The sequence below is a fragment of the Schistocerca gregaria genome, chromosome 1, assembly GCF_023897955.1.
Source record: "Schistocerca gregaria isolate iqSchGreg1 chromosome 1, iqSchGreg1.2, whole genome shotgun sequence".
NCBI lineage: Eukaryota > Metazoa > Arthropoda > Insecta > Orthoptera > Acrididae > Schistocerca > Schistocerca gregaria.
In genome coordinates, this window is record NC_064920.1 from 758140394 (window position 1) to 758159764 (window position 19371).

The 19371-nt window shown below is 38.3% G+C and overlaps 1 protein-coding gene across 2 annotated transcripts in view; it reads right to left on the bottom strand.

The window, feature by feature from the left end:
• Positions 1-339: 339 nt before the first annotated feature.
• Positions 340-19371, bottom strand: part of LOC126304410 (protein nanos) — a 28456-nt gene continuing 9424 nt past the window's right edge. For both annotated transcript variants that reach the window (XM_049991793.1, XM_049991794.1), the window contains exons 2-3: positions 5460-5801; positions 340-3332 (exon numbers count right to left, since the gene is read on the bottom strand). In XM_049991793.1, coding sequence (XP_049847750.1) covers positions 2959-3332; positions 5460-5801 — 716 coding nt within the window. In that variant the 3' untranslated portion in view covers positions 340-2958. The remainder of the gene's footprint in view (positions 3333-5459; positions 5802-19371) is intronic.

Below are 19371 nucleotides of genomic sequence, written 5' to 3' on the forward strand. Positions count from 1 at the left end.
AAGAATTGTACATAATATTTTAAATTTTTCATATGAAAAATTAAGGATTGAAAGCTAATTTTATATAAAAAGACATGTTAACATTCTCTACACCTACCAGAAAAATCATAATTTAAAATAATATACAATGAATTGCTTGATGAAGACAAATATGATCAATTTATAAGTTAATACAGTATTCAACAAACTCCTTTTCAAGATATCCATAAAATATATAAAACGTCAAATAGATCTGATTTTTCTCATCAACTTGTTTCAGTTGTACTCCACTTGCTTCAAAAGAATTAAAAGTAAGATAATGTAATTGTCTCTTTAAAATGTACAGTCAACAGCACAGAAAACAGCACAGAAAACACAGCATGGAACAATTGATGTGCACTTACCTATTAATCTATTAATCAAAGTGTAGCACTTTATCCTATGTTTTTAGATGGTGTATGTCATTGACATTGCTTTGCGAGTAAACAATGAATCATTGAGTGTTTATTGCACAAGCCTTATCTGATTTTTACCATGAAACCTGAAAAACACATCATTAGATGTGAGGCAATAATTTTTTCCTCAACTTTTGGCACTTACACACATCAAAAACGTTTTACATCACCCCAGTTCCCAGAACTCCTGAAGATAGATAGATGTGGATATTGTATCACAGACACTGTCCCTTTGACTGCTCAGATATATCACTAAATCTGCCCAAAGATGTAAACAACCATTTATGAGCAGCACCTATTAGACAGAGGGATCCAACGTCTGATCAGTTCCAGTCATTCCACCAGGAAGGAGGTACACTGCTTGTGTTGTCTGTAGTTCAGCCATGCCTACACGGTCAATAATGTGGCTCAATCGCATCCGCATTTTTACTTTGTGCCAGGAAGGGCTCTGAACAAGGGAAGCTTCCAGGCATCTCGGAGTGAACCAAAGCGCCATTATTCGTACATGGAAGAGAGACAGGAACTTCCAATGACATGCCTCACTCAGGCTGCCCAAGGGCTACTACTGCAGTGGATGACCACTACCTATGTAGTTTGGCTCAAGAGGAACCCTGACAACAGTGCCACCATGTTGAATAATGATTTTCACACAACCACAGGACGCCATGTTACAACTCAAACTGTGCACAATAGCTGCACGATGCACAACTTCACTCCCGACATCCAGGGCGAGATCCATCTTTGCAACCATGACACATTGCAGCATGGTACAGATGCGCCCAACAAAATGCTAAATGGACCGCTCAGGATTGACATCATGTTCTCTTCACCGGTGAGTGTCACATATGCCTTCAACCAGATAATCGTCGGACACGTGTTTGAAGGCAACCCGGTCAGACTGAATGCCTTACACACTGTCCAGTGAGTGCAGCAAGGTGGAGGCTCCCTGCTGGTTTGGAGTGGTACTATGTGAGGCCAACATAGCAACCATATCAGCAGCATACTGGGGAGGAATTCATTTTCATGGACAACAATTCATGCCCCCATCATGCACATTTTGTGAATTACTTCCTTCAGGATAATGACATCACTGGACTAGAGTGGCCAGCATCTTCTCTACACATAAACCCTACTGAACATGCCTGTGATAGATTGAAAAGGGCTGTTTATGGATGATGTGACCCACCAACCACTCTGAGGGGTCTTCGCCGAATCGTCCTTGAGGAGTGGGACAATCTGGACTAACAGTACCTTGATGAACTTGTCGATAGTATGTTATGATGAATATAGGCATACATCAATGCAAAAAGACATGCTACTGAGTATTAGAGGTACTCCTGTGTACAGCAATCTGGACCACCATCTCAAGGTCTTGCTGTATGGTGGTACAAGATGCAATGTGTGGTTCCCATGAGCAGTAAAAAGGGTGGGAATGATGTTTATGTTGATCTCTATTCCAATTTTCTGTACAGGTACCGGAACTCTCGAAACTGAGGTGACGCAAAAATTTTTGATGATGTGTGTATTTTTGTATCACTATAATGTTATATTTTTACTTGTACATCTTTGTAAGATCTTTCTGTGATTATCATAATCAGTTTTCTGGAGCAAGCAAGCTCTTAATCCCTGAGGTTGCTGCAAAAGCTGTTGATTTGTTGCAAGAGGACAGAGCATGCATTACGTTGCAAAAGTGTTGAGACTACACCCACAATGACTTCCAAAACCACAAGAAGGATTAGGGTAACAAAGGCCACACAAATACATCAGTATCAGGTCTGAGAAGAGTAACACTGAAAAGTGAGAACCAATTCTTACAACAAAGTTCCCCACAACCATCAAACCACCTCCATTAACACACCGAAAGTAAGGCATCAATGTTAGTGAGAGAAGTGTCCGAAGAAGGCTGGAAGAAGCCATGCTTCCATCCAAGACCTGCTACAGGTCCAGAACTCACCAGAAAGTATTTGAAGATGTGAAGAATAGTCTGTGAAGTGTAGAAAACCAAATGAGAAGAGAACTGCCATCATGAGGTTCCTCAAAATTTGCTTGTAGTGTGAACTCATTCATGTAACTTCCACATCACTGGCTTAATGTGTTTATAATTGTCTTTTTTCAGTGTTAAGATAGGGCTATGCCACAATATTTTATCATACAATAGTACAGTGTCATAAAGTGACAGGAATTTAAAATAAAAATTAAAACCTTTTTTTAAGTAATTGAAGTGTTGTGTTTTTCATGCCTATCAGTGTAATTTGAGAAGTATTAGCAGACAGCTGCATAACAGTAAAAACAATCCATCTTTTCACATCTGCTGCATACTAATAATTCAATGAAAACCAGCACTTCTCTCAGTAAAATAACTTGCACAAAATGTCAAAATTAGGATACATACTGTCCACAATGTTAAAAATCCGCATTGTCATTAATGAATTAAATGTAGGAGGCTTCATTTTTGATATACATTAAAAATTAACATGACATCAAGCACAATTGAACAAACACAACATAGTCAGTTTTTAAAAACTCAAAGAATTTTTCTCCTTCCACCAAATTTACCAGTTGCTTTTCTGCCAGATTTCAGCACATTCATCAGTGGCACAGCCATACGATTCACATTCCATGGGCAATAATTTTCAGTATGGGAATCAGGTCCAGTTGCCCCACAAATTGGGCACACATACATTTGCAGCACTGGACAAACAATTTTGCCCTCATTGTCCTTCAGTTGATGGCTCCTATAATTTAAGGAACCATTATTTTTGCAAAGACGACACCATGTATCTTGATCTTGCTTCACTTCTTTTGAAACTTCTCTGCGAGTGTACCTTGACGTTTTGCTACATTCTGGAGTATTATCAACTTCTGTTCCATTGTTCCTGAATTCTGCCATCAAATCACCTATAAGTATTCATAGGATTACCAAACAATAAAAATTTTACATCACACAATTAATTTGGAACCATTCCAGGAAAAATCTGTAGGTTTAAAATTAGAGTACTAAAGTTCAATTAACCATGAAATATTTATTTTATAGTTTAGATAAACTGAAGGGCAAGATACCTACTTTCAAACAGTTAAAATATAATGAAAAATATCCAGACATAACCATTTACTCTGAACCTAAGACATTTCACAGAACTTGATGACAGATTTAAGCTATTAGCTTTAGCAGGATTTAGTCCCATGTTGTTTGTCTGAATAGGCATACTGTCGGCAAGTTCTTTCTAAGAGATTGTGCAGCTGAACACTTTGATATCAAAAGGCCCTGACTATGATACATCTCCTTTAAATACCTTACCTTCTTTAGTATTCTTAATTCAAACTTAATTGTACCAAGCTCTAAGCAAAGAATTTGTTGTGATGTCTATTTGACTAGGAAAATCTGTCTCTCATTCTTGCACACAGACATATTGAAACAGAGCACACACTGTTGCAGAGTGGAAGATTCATTTTAGAGGAAAAACTGGATGACAGACCAGAATTTGAGAGGAGGACCTTGCATTCAAGGGAATCATAATGCCAATCACATTTGAATGTAAAGATTCAGAGTTGCAACTGTATAGAGCTTTGTTCTAGTCTTTGAGGTGTGATGAATGGCATGATGAATAGCCACTATATACAAAACATGTGGAGCTGGGCTCAGATCCTGGTGTGACTGACACTTTTCATATAAATTATATTTTGACTGTTAAAACACCGAATAGTAAGGGCATAAAGATAACCAAACTAAGCAACAATTGGAAATTAATGGCTGGAGTACTTAATATCCTATATATTCCCAAATACAATTTGTATACATTTCATTATAATGTGAAAAGCGATTTTTAACAGTAGAAAAATGGAGTGAGCTAATTTCACTATTAGTTAATTTGTCATTTCATTTTATCATCCCATACCATCAAAACAGAAACAGAATTTGTCCAATGTCTTCCCACCAAAATAGCAGCTCTCTCAATTAGGGTATACGAATGGTTTGCTCACATGCCTACTTAATAAAATGAAAGTGCCAAATATTGTTAGCCTCTGAACTTGGTGAGTGTAGGAAATCAGTATGACTGCAAGGATAGATTAGGTCTTCAAAGAGCTACGGTGCCTGCAGTTCACTGGTACACAGAAGAAATCCTTTTGGAGCATATTATACTTTTCACTTCATATATTGCTGATAATTATACACTAATTCATAACAATGCTTGCCCATATGTTGCAAGAATTGTGTAAGAATTCTTGGATGATGTAGCAAAACATACTGTGGCTTGGCTTGCTTGAAGCCCTCAATTGAATCATGTGAGTGCGTGTGGTACCAGCTGGGAAAATGACCAGCCACCACTATACAGAGAATCTACAGGAGGATCTCCTGATGGTAAGGGAGATGACTGCTTAAAAGGACATAGCAGGACTAGTCAAGAGCATGCCTGAAACGTTGGATGCCCTAATTGGTGCAAGATGTGTCCGTATGCAATTTTGAAGATGTGAGGAACAGTCTGTGAAGTGTAAAAAACCAAATGAGAAGAGAATTACCATCATGAGGTTCCTCAAAATTTGCTTGTAGTGTAAATTCATTCATGTAACTTCCACATCACTGGCTTGATTTGTTTACAACTGTCTTTTTTTCAATGTTAAGATGGGGCTATGCCACAATATTTTATCATACGATAGTACAGTGACATAAAAGTGACAGGAATTTAAAATAAAAAATAAAAACAATTAAGTAGTTGAAATGTTGTGTTTTTCATGCTAATTTGAGAAGTATTTGCAGATAGCTGCATCACAGTAAAAAATTCATCTTTTTACATTTGCTGCATACTAATAATTCAATGAAAACCAGCACTTCTGTCAGTAAGATAAGTTGCACAAAATGTCAAAATTAGAATAAATACTGCCAACAATATCAAAAATCCTCATTTTCATTAATAAATTAAATATAGAAGGCTTCATTTTTGATACACATTAAAAGTTAACATGAACAAACACAACATTGTCAGTTTTTAAAACTCAAAAGAATTTTTCCCCGTCCACCAAATTTACCAGTTGCTTTTCTGCCAGATTTCAGCACATTCATCAGTGGCACAGCCATACGATTCACATTCCATGGGCAATAATTTTCAGTATGGGAATCAGATCCAGCTGTCCCACGAATTGGGCGCACATACATTTGCAGCACTGGGCAAACAATTTTGCCCTCATTGTCCTTCAGTTGATGGCTCCTATAATTTATGGAGCCGTTATTTTTGAAAAGATGACACCATGTATCTTTGTCTTTCTTCACTTCTTTTGAAACTTCTCTGTGGGTGTACCTTGATGTTTCACTACATTCTGGAGTATTATCAACTTCTCTTCCATTGTTCCTGAATTCTGCCATCACGTCACCTATAAATATTCATGGGATCATTCAACAATAAAAATTTTTCATCACAATACATCACACAATTAATTTGGAACCAGTCCAGGAAAAATCTGTAGGTTTAAAATTGAGTACTAATGTTCAATTAACCAGGAAATATTTATTTTATATTTTAGATAAACTGAAGGGCAAGATACCTACTTTCAAACAGTTAAAATATAATGAAAAATATCCAGACATAACCATTTACTCTGAAGCTAAGACCTTCCACAGAACTTGATGACAGATTTAAGCTATTAGCTGTAGCAGGATTCAGTCCCATATTGTTTGTCTGAATAGGCATACTTTCGGCAAGTTCATTCTAAGAGATTGTGCAGTTGAACACTTTGATATCAAAAGGCCCTGACTATGATACATCTCCTTCAAATATCTTACCTTCTTTAGTATTCTTAATTCAAACTTAATTGTACCAAGCTCTAAGCAAAGAATTTGTTGTGATGTCTATTTGACTAGGAAAAACTGTCTCTCATTCTTGCACACAGACATATTGAAACAGAGCACACACTGTTGCAGAGTGGAAGATTCATTTTAGAGGAAAAACTGGGTGTCAGACCAGAATTTGAGAGGAGGACCTTGCATTCAAGGGAATCATAATGACAATCACGTTTGAATGTAAAGATTCAGAGTCGCAACTATATAGAGCTTTGTTCTAGTCTTTGAAGTGTGCTTGAATGGTGTGACTAATAGCCACTGCATACAGAACATGAGGAGTTAAGTTCCGATCCTGGTGTGGCTGACACTTTTCATGTAAATTATACTCTGACTGTTTAAACTCCCAATAGTTAGGGTATAAAGATAACCAAACTAAGCAAAAATTTTGAAATGAATGCCTGGGGTACTTAATATCCTACATATTCCCAAATACAATTTGTACACATTTCATTATAAAGTGAAAATAGATTTTTAAGCAGGAGGAAAATGGAGTGAGCTAATTTCATTATTAGTTAATTTGTCATTTAATTTTATCACCCCATACCATCAGCACAGAATCAAAATTTGGCCAGTATCTTCCCACCAAAATAGTAGCTCTCTCAGTTAGGGTATACAAATGGTTTGCTCACATGAAAACCCACTCAAAAAGATCAAAGCACCAAATACTGCCAGCCGCTGAACTTCGTGTCCATATATTCCACACTCAAAAGAGGATTTTTATTTATTTATTTATTTTTTGAACAATGAGCAAGCATGCAGACATCATTCTGCCACAATGCAGCAGTACCAGAGCTTGTTCAAAGGATAGTCCATCAGTCAGAAATTTGACTGACCTTTGTTGTAGCAGTGGTAAAGTTGATGCAACGAAAGCATTATTGATGGCAGGGATGGAATAATTTAAACAGAGGCAGAAATATATGGTTTAGGCCAGTCTGCTAGTACAAGAACAAACAAGGGTTCCCCAGAGTTCATCAATTGCAAGAGATACAGCCATCACATCACCCAGACAAAGTAAAGGAATAAGCAATTCCTTAGCCTTGTGGAGAGGATGTCCATAATACTTAAAGTGTAAAGGCAAAAACATAATGAATGTCAGAAATATCTGCAATAGTAATATAATTTGAGAGAAATAAACCTGCGTGTCCCTCAGAGGCTCTGCATATATGTAGAGGGGGCAGGGGAGGATGACGTCTCTCCCAAAAAGTGTCCCACACCAAACCATTATAGTTATTTTTAGATAGGAATGATAACCACTCTCAGAGAGAAAGTATAAAAACCTGTTCACTGTTCTTTCATCATCAGCTAGTATTAAGGATAAGGTGTCCTTAAGATCCTGCGTTCATAGAGGTTATACATGAAAGAGAACTCCCAAAAAGAAAAATAAGGTAAAAAGAAAAAGAAAAAAAACAGGGCACTGCGTTCATAGAGGTTATACATGAAAGAGAACTCCTAAAAAGGAAAATAAGGTTAAAAAATATACAGGGCAAACAGTGGCTAAAAGTTATAAACAACAGAGCAAAAGATGAGTGACCAGGAACTAGGACAGCTGTAGGAAGAGGAAGTGGTAATGTCAAAATGACCCAAGGCCAGCTGTGATGGGAATGCCCCATCCCCCACCATTCTGTCCCCACCTTGAAAGTGGTCTAAAATGTTAAAGCTGAGAATAAAAATGACTTTCTCAGATGAAACGAAATACTAATTCAGCTGTCCGCATATCATCTGTGAACATTAGGCACAAAGAATTGGGGAAACCATGCTTGGTGTAGAAGGAGCAGACCATCCACCAGGATGTGAGCTACAATCTCTAAGGCTCTGCAACCGCAACAAGGTTGTGTGTGTGGGGGATGGGAGGAGGGGGGGGGGGGGGGGTGTTGGCAGGTTACATTGCATAAGATAAAACTATTGGTTAATCTTGTATGTTCAATATGGAGGTGACTTGGAATGGTGGAGTCCTTCCGTAAGGAATAGGAGGAACATCATGTAGCCATAGTCTCCTTGATGACACAAAGTTTGCTAGAGATCTATAGATAGTGTTCTGTGTTCAACAGAGTAGAGGCTTTATAGGAACTTGCAAATCCCTGCTATGGGTTGTCAAAGGCAATGCTGGGCAAGTAATCATATCTTTAGCCAAATAGTCAGCCAGTTCATTTCCTGCCACACCAAAATTACTTGGGCTCCAGAAAGAAACAGATGATTTAAGGTCAGAGAGATGACCATGAACAGCAGATATTGCAGGATAGCAAGTACCCAGTGATCACTCGCCGAGTCACTACAAGTTAAAATGCAACAGTAGGAGGTCTTTTTAATAAACAAAAGGCTTCATTAATCACTATAAACTCATCCACAAAAACACAAATATTGTTCCTGGCTGATGGAAGATATAAAAGCATATCCCATCCCATCCATGGTTTTAAAGCCATCAGTGTAAACTACAGTAGCACTCTTAACATTTCTGAAGAACTGAGAGAAACATACGCCAAAAGGTCATAGAGTCAATTGAAACTTTAGGTTCTTGAAACAGTTTGATCCATTTCATGGTCTGGATACCAAGAAAGGAATCACCACGGGAAGCACATTGTACGAGGGGAGCACATTCTACAGGTGGTAGGTGAAGCTTCCAGCAGATGGTCTCAAAGCACTTTCCAACTGGAAAACTCATCTGAGGGCAATCATCAGGGCTTCAGCACCCCCTGTATGAAAAAAGAATCTGAGAGCTCGAATGACTGGGAAACAGTCATATGGTGAGTGTGTAAGTGAGCAAGAGTTGGTACTGCAGAACTGAAGAGGTATGATCACTGCTTCAGCAAGGAGACTGTCTGCAGAACTAGTCCAGAAGGCACCAGTCCCCAGTTTCATCCACAATGATGTACTGAGTCTGGAATGTTCAAATACAAAGATACCACTGAGCCACAAACCTTACAACCTTAGTCCATTCGGGCTGAAATAGGAGCAGAGTAAAGCAGCCACATCCCAAAGAGGTGTGGGCGAAGAAGCAAGAGACTATTAAACTTTCACATGAAGCTGGTCTGAAGTTGATGGATATGATGCTCCCAAAAATTGGCACTGCAAAACAATGTCCAAGAGCTGTGTAGCAAAGCAGATTTCTGTCTCAGAAAGTACTATGGCAAGATGACAGCAAAGCAGATTCCTGTGTCAGGAAGTACAGTGGTACAATGACAGAAGTTCATAACATGCATTTTTGTAGCTGACATTGGAAGCTATGGGAAAGGATCCAAGCAGAGGCCCTTCGGATGGCTCCTTGGAACTGTCGCTCAACCAAGAGGGAGTTGTACAAAATGTAGAATTCGTTGAGATACAACATCAGGGTAACCACTGGTCTCACACAGGATACAAGACCATTGATAGTAACAAGGAGGAGTGTCCCTGACAGACACCATTGTTGGACACATGGGAGCTGAGAGAGATATAAGCCTTAATCTGAAGTGATCAGACAGATAAAAACTGACAAAAATTGGCAGGAAGTCTGTTTGGTGTGACAAGATTTCTGAAACTTTCAGACTGCTGTACTTCTGACCTAAGCAAATGCAGGTGAGAATACATCACAGGAATGTTAAAGAAATTGAATACGAATTTAAATGGTTTTACATGTGAAATATAATATTGTACAAAAATATACTGTGCAACACAATTAGAGGATCACTTTTTCAAAACACCCTAATTATCTCTCACTATGACACAAAGGTTTGAAATTTGGCTCAAAGGTGCCTACAGCCTTACTCTGTAATGATGCAAAAGCATGATGACCTCAATTGCAGTGTATACTGTATTTCATAAATATCTTTGTTTTATTCTGTTTCATGTTGAGGGAGCAAGCAAGGCAAAAGCAGATGACAGAATTTATACCATGTTTTGGGCGACCAACTACACACATCAAAAAACGTTTTGCATCCCCCCAGTTCCCAGAACTCCTGAAGATAGATGTTGAGTGTGGATATTGTATCACAGACAAAGTCCCTTTGACTGTTCAGAGATGTCACTAAACCCACCCAAAGATGTAAACAACCATGCATGATCAACGCCTATTAGATGGAGAGGGTCTGACAGTCGATCAGTTCCAGTCATTCCATCAGGAAGAAGGTACACGGCTCATGTTGTCTGTAGTTCATCCATGCCTAGACGGTCATTACCGTAATTCGATCGCATCCACATTGTTACTTTGTGCCAGGAAGGGCTCTCAACAAGGGAAGTGTCCAGGTGTCTCTGAGTGAACCAAAGTGATGTTGTTCAGAGATGGAGGAGAAACAGAGAGACAGGAATCGTCGATGACATGCCTCACTCAGGCCACCCAAGGGCTACTACTGCAGTGGATGACTGCTACTTATGGAATATGGCTTGGAGGAACCCTGACACCTATGCCACCATGTTGAATAATGCTTTTTGTGCAACCACAGGATGTCGTGTTACAACTCAAACAGTGCGCAATAGCTGCATGATGCGCAAATTCACTCCCGACGTACAAGGCGAGGTCAATATTTGCAACCACTACACCATGCAGTGAAGACCAGATGGGCTCAACAACATGCCAAATGGGACGCTCAGGATTGGCATCATGTTCTCTTCACCAATGTGTGTCACATATGCCTTCAACAAGACAATTGTCGGTGACATGTTTGGGGGCAACCCAGTCAGGCTGAATGCCTTAGACACACTGTCCAGTGAGTGCAGCAAGGTGGAGGTTCCCTGCTGTTTTGGGGTGGCATTATGTGGGGCCAATGTATGCCACTGGTGGTTATGGAACACACCATAATGGCTGTACTATATGTGAATGTCATCCTCTGACCTTCTTATTAGCTGCTTCAAGTGGGGTTTTCTGTGAGGACGTAAATGTAACAACAAAGTGTGGAATGTATATTTAAAAAAATTTTAAAAAAAAGATGGTCGTGATATTCATTGGCTTCATCAACTTATAACTCAACTATAACATAACCTAAGCTACACAGAGGTTATGTAGCAGGTTAGATTGTTGAGGAACACGTGATTTTGGGGTGCCGGCATGGTAGCTCAGCATGTTCAGCCTGTGGGCTGGCTACCCTCTGTAATACAGAAAATTAAGTAAAGTGTTCAACAATGAAATTAAAGGGGCATCTGCCTAGACCACATGATGAGAAAAATAATGAACAAAATGGTGGGATAGTTTTAATGCAAACTTCATCAGTTGGGGTTCAAATCTAGGCATTGCTTGAATTTTGAAAAAAATCATCAACAATGGCAGGTTGAGACTTCCGGCATAAGAAGTCACTGTTGTTCTGCCAATGGCCTTGTCAAAGAGGGTGGAGGAGAGAACAGAGGTTCAGGGCACTCTGCTGGCTTTGTACAGGGAAACTGTCCCTAAAAGGTAGAAAAAATCAGCAACGATCAACAGCATGAGGGTTTAAAAGGCAATGGAAATTACTGCATTAATGACACACACTGTGTATCCACAGGGCATGCTGCCTGTAATTAAAAAAATATCATGATGATCTCCCTACTGGCAAACAATTCCAGATTGGTCCCCCACTCAGATGTGTGGGACAGGACTGTCAAAGGGGAAGAGACCATAAAAAAAGATGATAGGGATAACATTCTACCGGGTCAGAGTATGGAATGAATGCCAGAAGTTGTAGGAAAGCTAGAAAATCTGAAAAGAAAGATGCAAAGGCTCGATCTATATATCTGGGTGTCAGTGAAATTAAATGAAAAGAAGGATTTATGGTCAGACGAATATAGGGTATAATCAATAGCAGCATAGGATGGTAAAACGGGCATAGGATTCATTATGAGTAGGAAGATAGGGCAAAGAATGGGTTACTGTGAATAGTTCAGTTATGGGTTGTTCTCATCAGATTCAGCAGCAAATCAACACCAACAGTAGTTCAGATCTACATGCCAATGTCACAAGCTGAAGATGAAGAGATAGAGAATTTTATGAGCATACTGAATAGTTAATTCAGTATATAACAGGATACAAAAATCTAACAGTTGTAGGGGATTGGAATGTGGTTGTTGTTCAAGAAACAGAAGAAATGGTTCCAGGAAAATATGGCCTATGCAGTAAAAATGAGACAGGAGAAAGACTGAGTTCTGTAACATGTTTCAGAAGGTAATAGCAAATACTCTGTTCAAGAATCAGAAGAGAAAGAGGTAAAGTTGGAAAAGACCGAGACATACAGAAAGATTACAGCTGGATTATATCATGGTCAGACAGAGATTCCGAAATCAGATACTGTATTGTAAGATATACCCGGGACTAAATATAGACTCAGATCGTAATTTAGTAGTGATGAAGAGTAGACTGAAGTTTAAGGGAATCATATAGAAGAACCAAGAGGAGTAGACAGTTCTAGAAGGGGCAACCACTGATATTGGACAGTTGGACATAGGTACAATGAAGATAACTGACAAAACTTATCAATGAAAGGAGGAAGTTCAGTGAATGACATGACTTCAGCAGTATAAATCACTTGTAAATGAAATGATAGGAACTGCAGTGAAGCCAATGCAAAATGGGTGCAGGAAAAATGTGAAGAAATCGAAAAAGAAATGATTGTCAGAAGGACTGACACAGCATACAGAAAAGTCGGAACAACCTTTGGTGAAATTAAAACCAATGGTGATATCATTATGAGGACAATGGGAATTCCTCTGTTAAATGCACAACAAAGTAGCAGATAGGTGGAAGGAGCACATTGAGCAACTCAATGAGTAGAAGGACTTGTCTGATGAATTGATAGAAGAAGAAGCTGGAGTCGATAAGGAGGACATTGGGGATCCAGTACTAGAGTCATAATTTAAAAGAGGTATTTCAGACCTTAGATCAAAAAGCAGAGATTACATTCCACTGAAATTTCTAAACTCATTGGGGGAAATGGCAACCAAATGATTATTCAGGTTTGTACGTAGGATCTATGAGACTGACAATGTACCATCAGACTTTTGGAAAAGTATCATCCACACAATCTCAAAGGCAGCAAGACCAGACAGGTGTGAAAACTAGTGCATAATCAGCTTCAGATCTCTATCACCAAAGCTGCTGACAAGAATGATATACAGAAGAAAGGAAAAGAAAATTGAGGTTTGTTAGATGATGATCATTTTGGTTTAGAAAAGATAGTGGCAGAGATGTAGTTCTGACTTTGTGCTTGATAATGGAGGAAATACTGAAGAAAAACCAAGGTATGCTCGTAAGATTTGTCACACCAGAAAAAGTGTTTTGACACTGTGAAATGGTGCAAGGTGTTCGGAATTCTGAGAATATTAGGAGTAACCTACAGGGAAACACGGGTCGTATACAATATGAACAGGAATAAAGAGTGAACAATAAGACCAGAAGACCATGAACAGTGCTCATATTGAACAGGGTGTAAGACAGGGATGCAGTCTTCACTGCTACTGTTCCATCTGTACATCAAAGAAGCAATGACAGAAATACAAGAAAGGTTAGAAAGTGGGATTAAAATTTAGGGTGAAATGATATCAATGACAAGATTCATCGATGAAATTGCTGTACACAGTGAAAGTGAAGAAAAATTACAGGCTCTGTGGAATGTAATGAACAACCTAATGAGTACAAGATGTGGAATACAAGTAAACCAGAAAAAGACAAAAAATAAAGAGAAGCAGCAGAAATTATAACAGTGAGAAACTTAACTTAAAAATTGAGGATCACAAAAGAAGTAGATGAAGTTAAGGAATTCTGCTGCGTTCGAAGAAAAGACCGCAGACAAAACAAGTAGGACATAACAAGCAAAGATGTCATTCTTGACCAAGAAAAGTCTTCTGATTACAAACACATGCCTTAATTTGAGGAAGGCATTTATGAGAATGTACATTTAGAGTACACCATTGTATGGTAGTAAATAATGATCTGTGGAGTAACTGGAAGAGTACAGACTCAGTGAAGATAGGAATATGTGGAGAACACTGACAAGAAGGAACAGGATGATGGGACATGTGGAAAGGCACCAGTACCCCCATGGAACTAGAGGAAACTGTAAAGGAAAAAACTGCAGCGGAAGACAGAGATTGGAATATGTCCAGCAAATAATTCCAGACATAGGGTGCAAATGCTACTCTGAAATTAACAAGTTGGCACAGAAGAGGAATTCATGACGGGTTGCATCAAGCCATTTGGAAGACTGATGTCAAAAAAAAAAAGAAAAAAAAGACCCGTCACAATGTTAAAATCAACATTAATTTGTATCAAATAAAAATTAAAGTCAGAAATTTATGGTCATCTACATCTATACTCTGCAAACCACTGTGAAGTGCATAGTTGGGAACAAGACCATTAATCTGTTAATCATTAATTAAGAAAGCTAACTTCTGTAGTAACTAGTTAACTGCAAAGTTAATTTTCGTTGATTGTACAATTTCAATGTTTATATCTGTGATTTACGTAAAATACCTTTATAGATAAAAACCTTTGCTGCTTTCTGTGCTCAGTTGTCTTTAGTTATTTTTAAATTGAATAAAAACAACAAGTAATACATTTTGTGAGTGTTATTTAAGGGTGAGACACTGAAAGTTTATCAGGATATGGTTCCAGATTTGTTTTAAATGGGATTTGTAACAAAATACCAAGGCAGAAGTGATGTTCACCTAAAGTGTTTTCAAGAGGGCAACTGAAGTGGAAAAATATTGTATACTTTTATTTGATGGAACAAATTTCAACAATTGGAAAATTCTTGTCAAGGAACTGGAACTTTTACCATTTGCGCAAACGAATTACCTGACAAAAGTGTAATATATGGACAGAAAGGCGTACACACTGCGTGTTACAAAAGAAACACGACTGGCCGAATTGGCTATACAACATCGGAAATCTAAGTCTCATCTTATGAAACGCATCACCAACAGTCATTTGGAATATGCAAAAGATAAGGTAACCTCTATAGATTTATGGACATCTCTGTGCAATACATATGAGAGAAGGGGAATTGCTAGTCAACTTCTGTTGAGAAAATAGTTGTTAACTACAAAATTTGATGCAACAAGTGATATGCTAGTCAACCACTTTCTTAAGTTTGATAAATTGATTTGAGAGTTACGTTCAACTGAATACTGTTGAAGAAACCAACATCGCATGCAATCTACTTTTAACAATGCCTGCAGAATACAACATAACATTAACTGCAATCAAAACACTCTCAATAAAAGACTTGATGCTGAGCTTTGTGAAAAATAGGCTACTGGATGAAGAATAGAAGTGGAAGAGAGTCATCGGAAAAAAAAATGAAGTTACACTGCCACCTCCAGTTTTTCAGACTCAGCAGTATAATAAAAGGTTCGTCATATGACAGTAAAACAAAATACCGGCAAAGAACTTCAGGGAACTCATTTAGTTTACTTGTCACCATTGTAGACAGCCTGCTCACAAAATGGCCAACTGGAGGGTTAAGTTACCAAACAAGAACTAAGGAACCAGCAATTCAGTGGTCGTAGCTAATATCAAAGTGGAAGATGGTCTTTGTTTGCAGCATCAAGTGAAGAACAACATAAATTAGTCAGCAAACAACATAAATTCATCCTTGGACTCTGGAGTAATGGAGCACTTGATTAACAGTAAGATACCTCTCACTAATTTAAAAAAACTGGAAAAAAACAGTTAAAGTAGCTAAGTCGGACATTTTTCTTGAGGCTAAAGTAAAGAGAGAAATTCAAGCGAGAAATGTAAAAGGAAAGGAAATTCAGATAAAAATCAAGAGATTTTATCAGTGCCTGATCTTAATTATAATTTGCTGTCAGTTAGAAAACTGGAAATGAATGGTTTTAGTATCACGTTTGAGAAAGCTCAAGGTTCAATTAAAAGGGGAAAAGAAATCATTGCCACTGCAAATAGAAGTGAATCTCAGTTACGTGTTTTAAATTTTTTTGCAACATAAAGCCTCTGTCAGCTGCTTCTAGTGCAACTGATGCAAGTCTATGGCACCACAGATCAGGCCTTTGAGTCACGATAGTCCTATTGTGGCTTTGGAAGGTTAGATTCCTGCAGCTTTGTGGTAAAAGTGAAATTTGTAAGTAGGCTTTCTCGGCATAGTTTATGTCTATCATCACATGAGTAAGCTGTGAGTATTTTGATGCATTGCTTATCTACAGGTACCGAAGGAAATTAGAACAGGGAAATTTGACAGAAAATATTTGAATTGCTACTGTTCTAATAGCTACAGACTGTGGTGTTCAAAGGAAGAAAAAAATAGTCACAGGAAGGAACATTGTTTTTTATGAAGAAAGATTTGACTTTTAACATGTACCAGTTAAGGACTGGATCCTGGAATCTGTACATGAATCATCAGAGAAGGAACACAAAGACAATAATGAAGCTGAACACACCGAAGACGTGTTAGAGCAAATGATGGAGGTCATGAAAGAATTCTCATACCAGAAGTGACTGGTGATGAAGTGCAAACTGAAAATGAAACTGTTGGATGTTCTACCAGTAAGAGGAACCCTCCCAAATACCTAGATGCCTATGCTGTTCTTGAACTGAGTGCTGAATCATTTGTCGATGATGTAGCGAAAAGCTGCAAGGAAATTGCAACTCGTGGAGATAAGAAATGTCGGTATAAAGCTATACTGGATGGAAGTGACTCTATAAAGCAAATGAAGATGTGGATCTTTGTTAAATTAACTCTCAGAAAGGAGGTGATTGGCATTAAGTGGATATTGAAATTGAAGAAGGGCAATAGGTGAGAAACTGAAAATCTATCATGAGTCTTATTTATGAATTGGCCATGTGAATGTTATTTGAGGGCGAGAAAGTGAAAATTTATGAGTCTTAAAAAATGTTAATGGACTAACTTCTGTTAACTTTCTTTGCCTCCACTAATCTTTAATTAGGTACCTACTATTTATGACAAAAATGACGCTGCACCAGCGACGGAAATTATTTTCTAGACATGCAGGTGTGTTGCTACTCCAAGTAGCGAGTGATTGGTGTAGACAGTCGAGGTGTTGGCTGTTTATTGTGGTTTGTTTACTGAGATTTCACTTTAGTGCTACTTTTTGTTAGTGGATCTGTGCAAACTAAATCATGGAATCAGATTCTAACTCTAGAAATAATGAAACTCCTTGGCGGTATTTAAGTGATTACGTTAATTTTGTATCCAGATCGGGAGAACAATAGTTTTCTATTATACACTGTGCTTGCCTAAAAAATCAATATTTATTATGGCTTACACTTTGAACTTTAACCATTTGAAACAGCACATAAAGATAGCCCATGAATTGTGGTAAGTGCAATTTGAAGGAACACTGAAGATAGTGTCCGGTTGAGGAGATCCAAAAGGAAAAACCAATCTGGAGCATTCAGATATCAACAGTGCAGAGCGGAGCCAGTAACAGTAAACTCATTTGTTAAATATGATACTCCTATACTCTTGAGTGCTGCAGTCAAACGACTTTCTTCTTAGGCACATAAATTTTGTCTCCTAAACGAGCCTTGCTCGGTGAAAACTTTAACATGTTGATGTTCATGAAGGGATATATGTACCTTGCTAGATACTCTCTGATTATGCTGTATTTTTGTTCTCCCATGATTTTGCATTGATAGCTAAATGATTCTAAAAATAAATGATGAAATTGTATTTTTTATTTATCTTCAATGTCCTGTCCAAACTTTCCCAACTTAAACTTTTTATTAAAGCAAGGGTAATACGTTTGATCACTTGCTCATTTCACTACACTCACAACATAAAGTTTGAGAGAGGTGGCATAGTGGTTAGCACACTGAAATTGCATTTGGTGAGGTGGTGCAGTGGTTAGCACCCTGGACTCGCATTCAGGAGGATAACTTTTCAAACCTGCATCCGGCCATACTCATCTAGATTTTGCATAATTTCCCTAAATCGCTTCAGGCAAATGCCATCGTGGTTCCTTTGAAAGGCCTCACCCGACCTCCTTCCCCATCTTCCCATAATCTGGTGGGACCAATGACCTCACCATTTGATCCGCTCCCCCAAAATCAACCAAGCAGCCAGCTATTACCAGTTAACCTTTAAGTTACTTGTTAACTTTAACTTCCAATAAGTCTCCTGTAAAATACCGCTTTAACTTTTGATGAAGTTAACTTTTTTAGCAAACAGGCTAACAACTAGTGAAGTTAATTTTTTCATTTATGTTGCCCAGCTACAGTGAACTGCATCCCATTTTTCCCGTTCTGATCACATAAGGAGTGCGGAATGAATGACTTTCTAAATGCTCACATTCCCTACTTAGGAGGTTGTAACATAATCTTAGTGTCATCATTTTAAGTTTGTTCCTGAAACTTTGTAAGTAGGCTTTCTCGGTATACTGTCTATCATCAAGTGTGTACCAGTTTACTTCTTGCAGTCTCTTTGACTGTCTCCCAGGGGCCAGAAACACCTGTGACCTTTCGTGCTGTCCTTCTCTAACTTTTTGTCCTATTTTGTCAGCGTTGCACACATTTATGCAATATTCTAGTATGGGTCACACGAGTGATTTGTAAGCAGCCTCCTTTGTAGATTGACTGCATTTCCCAGGTGTTCTACCAATAAACCAAGGCTGTTACCTGCTTTAGCCATGGCTGAGACTATTTTATCATTCTATTGCATGTTCCTACAAAATGTTACCCCCAGGAATTTGTATGAATTTACCAATTCTATGTGTGACTCTTTGATATTGTAGAAAACTAAGTATTTTTCATTTATTTAAGTGCCTGATTTTACATTTCCGAATATTTAAAGCAAGGTGCCAATCTATGAAATCTCATCAAAATCAGACTGAATATTTGTGCTGCTGCTTTCGGTCTGTACTTCTCTGCAGATAACTGCATTATCTGCACAAAGTTTGAGGTCACCATTAATATTGTCCACAACATGAACAGTAAGCGTCCCAAAAAACTCCATAGAATATAATTTGCTCCGTCCTCCCTAACAAAAGATCCTCAATCCACTGACAAATTTTGCTTGATACACTACATGACCAAAGTTTTGATAATAAGCTTAGGTGTGGGTCTGAGTCAAAGCCATACACGTGTGATCTGCTGAGCAATTTCACCAGTACTTGTAATGCCACTGCATTAAGAAGTTCCACTGTGGGAAATGGACTGCCATGTTTAGCAGCAGTTGCAGTTGCTCTTCGTATAAA